This window comes from Cicer arietinum, chromosome 7 (genome assembly GCF_000331145.2).
Source record: "Cicer arietinum cultivar CDC Frontier isolate Library 1 chromosome 7, Cicar.CDCFrontier_v2.0, whole genome shotgun sequence".
Lineage (NCBI taxonomy): Eukaryota > Viridiplantae > Streptophyta > Magnoliopsida > Fabales > Fabaceae > Cicer > Cicer arietinum.
The window spans coordinates 11,652,655-11,655,117 of record NC_021166.2 but is presented as its reverse complement, the minus strand read 5'-3'; the positions used below and the strand labels follow the sequence as shown (position 1 = coordinate 11,655,117).

At 38.9% G+C, this 2,463-nt stretch overlaps 1 protein-coding gene across 1 annotated transcript; it reads right to left on the bottom strand.

The window, feature by feature from the left end:
- LOC101495709 (phospholipase A1-Ibeta2, chloroplastic-like) lies at positions 1-2,064 on the bottom strand. Its single transcript, XM_004508895.4, has one exon. It carries the CDS (start codon positions 1,782-1,784, stop codon positions 264-266), a length of 1,521 nt encoding a protein of 506 aa, XP_004508952.1. The 5' UTR covers positions 1,785-2,064; the 3' UTR covers positions 1-263.
- Positions 2,065-2,463: the final 399 nt, after the last annotated feature.

Genomic DNA, 2,463 nt, shown 5'->3' with positions numbered 1-2,463 from the left:
TCACAAATAGATATTGAAGATTTTCATATTAAAAATAAAACTCGACATTAATTTAATACATAACTTTTGTTTATGTGTACTAAGACTTGTGTGTCAACATGTCACTTAACTTGACGTATCGCCACTTTATAAGATATAATTAAAATATGAGCGAAGTACTCAGTATTTTAATAAATATTGGTAAAATGAGAGACTAAATTGATAGAATTAAATTAGATATTTACTCTATACAAAACCACCTTATCCATGTTCATATTCAATATTTATGAAGGACTAGGCAAACAACCAGAGATCGAGAAAGATCGTTGTCTTTCAATATTCACACTCATTGATTTAGCCTTACTAGTATACAATTTCTTTACGTTAGAACTTTGATCCTGCATTAACCTAGCCAAGCTTCTTTTGGCATTAGCTCTAAAAGGACAATTAGAAGCCAAAAAGCCATCCACCAAATGTAGGTAAGCTTCCAAGTCATGACAACATGCCATGTCAGCATCCGGCTTCAAAAACGGAGACATCTTGGTATCCACACGTAGCTCAACTCCAACGTGCGAATAAGCCAACGGGGTTTTGTCAACCAAAATGTCAACAACACCACCAACATTTGAACTTCTTAATTTTTGTTCAAACTCTTCGCTCACAAACATGCCAGGAACTCTAGTGATCACGTCTTGTGAGTTAACAATTCTCAAAACTTTCACATTTTGTGATGTCATTTTGTTCCCATAGGCCTTGTTACCAACTTTGGGTCCACCAAAGGAAAAAACGGCCACGGGTGGCACGTTTGGACTACAAGTACTAACGTCATCAGCTACCAATAAAGCCAGCGCCGCGCCGAGGCTATGACCTGTTACCGTTATGCTAAGTGTTTCACCTTCGTAAACTTCCATGAGCCGCTTCACTTCTTCGATCACCGACTCAGCTAAGCTCGGAACTTGAGTTCCTTTTGTTTTATATAAGCTAAGAAACCCACACTCAACTTTAGGCTTTCCTTGTTGGGCTTCTATTTCAATTAATTGGGCCCTCATATTTTCAGCCCATTCAAGACACGTGGAAGTTCCGCGAAGAGATATAACAATATCTCTCCTTCCCAAACGCGATATCTCTCTTTTGTCGTCACAAACCGCGATGTATCCGATCCAACTGGATCGTTGGGTCATCCACCCGAGATCCGGAGCGATTTCATCGACCCACTTAGGCAACCCGATTGATGACGTGGCATATAGGCTTTTAGTTACTCTATAAGATTTATCAGGAAGTGACACGTGGCGTGGTAGTGGTGGATCTTGCGGTGACATGGAAGGGTTGGAGTGAAAACAGTGATACGCGGCTTGTACAAATTCACCGTAACGAACTACCTCTCGCCGGAGATTCTCGTCGAGAGGGTCCAACATTCCATTCCAATTATTGCAGCCGTGGTATTCTCTCCATCGGCTTCCGAGCGTGTTCCGGGGAGAATACTCCGCCGTCTTGGAGAGGAGGCGCTGGAGGTTATTGAGGTGGCGCGGCGACATTTCCTCCGTTGTTTTCATATCCGACCATATCTTTGATAAGTCGAGTCCTTCTAGAATGTTCTTTGGTTTCTTTTCAATTGGTTGGTCGGTGTTTTGAGTGATTGTTGGTTGTTGAGGTGGTGATTGTTTACGGAGGAGTTTATCAAGGTTGGAGAGGTGTAATCGGGTGGTGTTAATAGTAGAAGGGTTAAAAGGTGAGGCGCGACAAGTAAAAGTGGCGCGTGTAGTTTGGAAGATGTGTGGCGGTAAAGTGGAAGTGATCTGCATCATGGTGGTGAAATTAAAGAGAGAGACAGACAGCGTCAATGGTTTGTGTGAATGTGTTGGGTTGTGCTGTTGTGTCCCGCTAGCTAACCGACTAATCTAAAAGGAAATGGATTGAGGTGTGTATTTAAAGAGAGGAGTTTTTGGTTGTTGCAATTTTAATTATTTTTGCTATTTTTTTCGTCATATATTGCGGAAAGAATAAAATATCGTTTGATGAGATGTGATGTGACCTTTGACATAATAGTTTTTTTTATGCTAGAGTCAACACAGGGATACGGAATCGTGTATTTTTTCTTATACAAATACGGAACCGTGTAGGGTAACGGGTTCTTAAGTTCGTTTATTTTCTGATTGCTTTCAAACTAAATCTGTTGCTATTTCTGTATATGTCTTTCTTGCAATATTAAAGGTAACTTTAATTTTGTCTCATAACTATATGTCAGATGGGAAAATATTAGATGCATATACTTACTATGTTGAAGTACATGTTTCAACCAACAATACCATTTTTTCTTCTGCAGTTGATGTGTTTGATTTTTGTGGTTAAACTACTTAATTAACAAAATACATATAATCATTTTGATTTTGATTGTTTTGCATGTAGAAGAATAATTTTTGTGAACACTCTCATGCTTTAATGATATTTAACTATTTATTATTTAAAGTTGTTTGTCAATTTTTA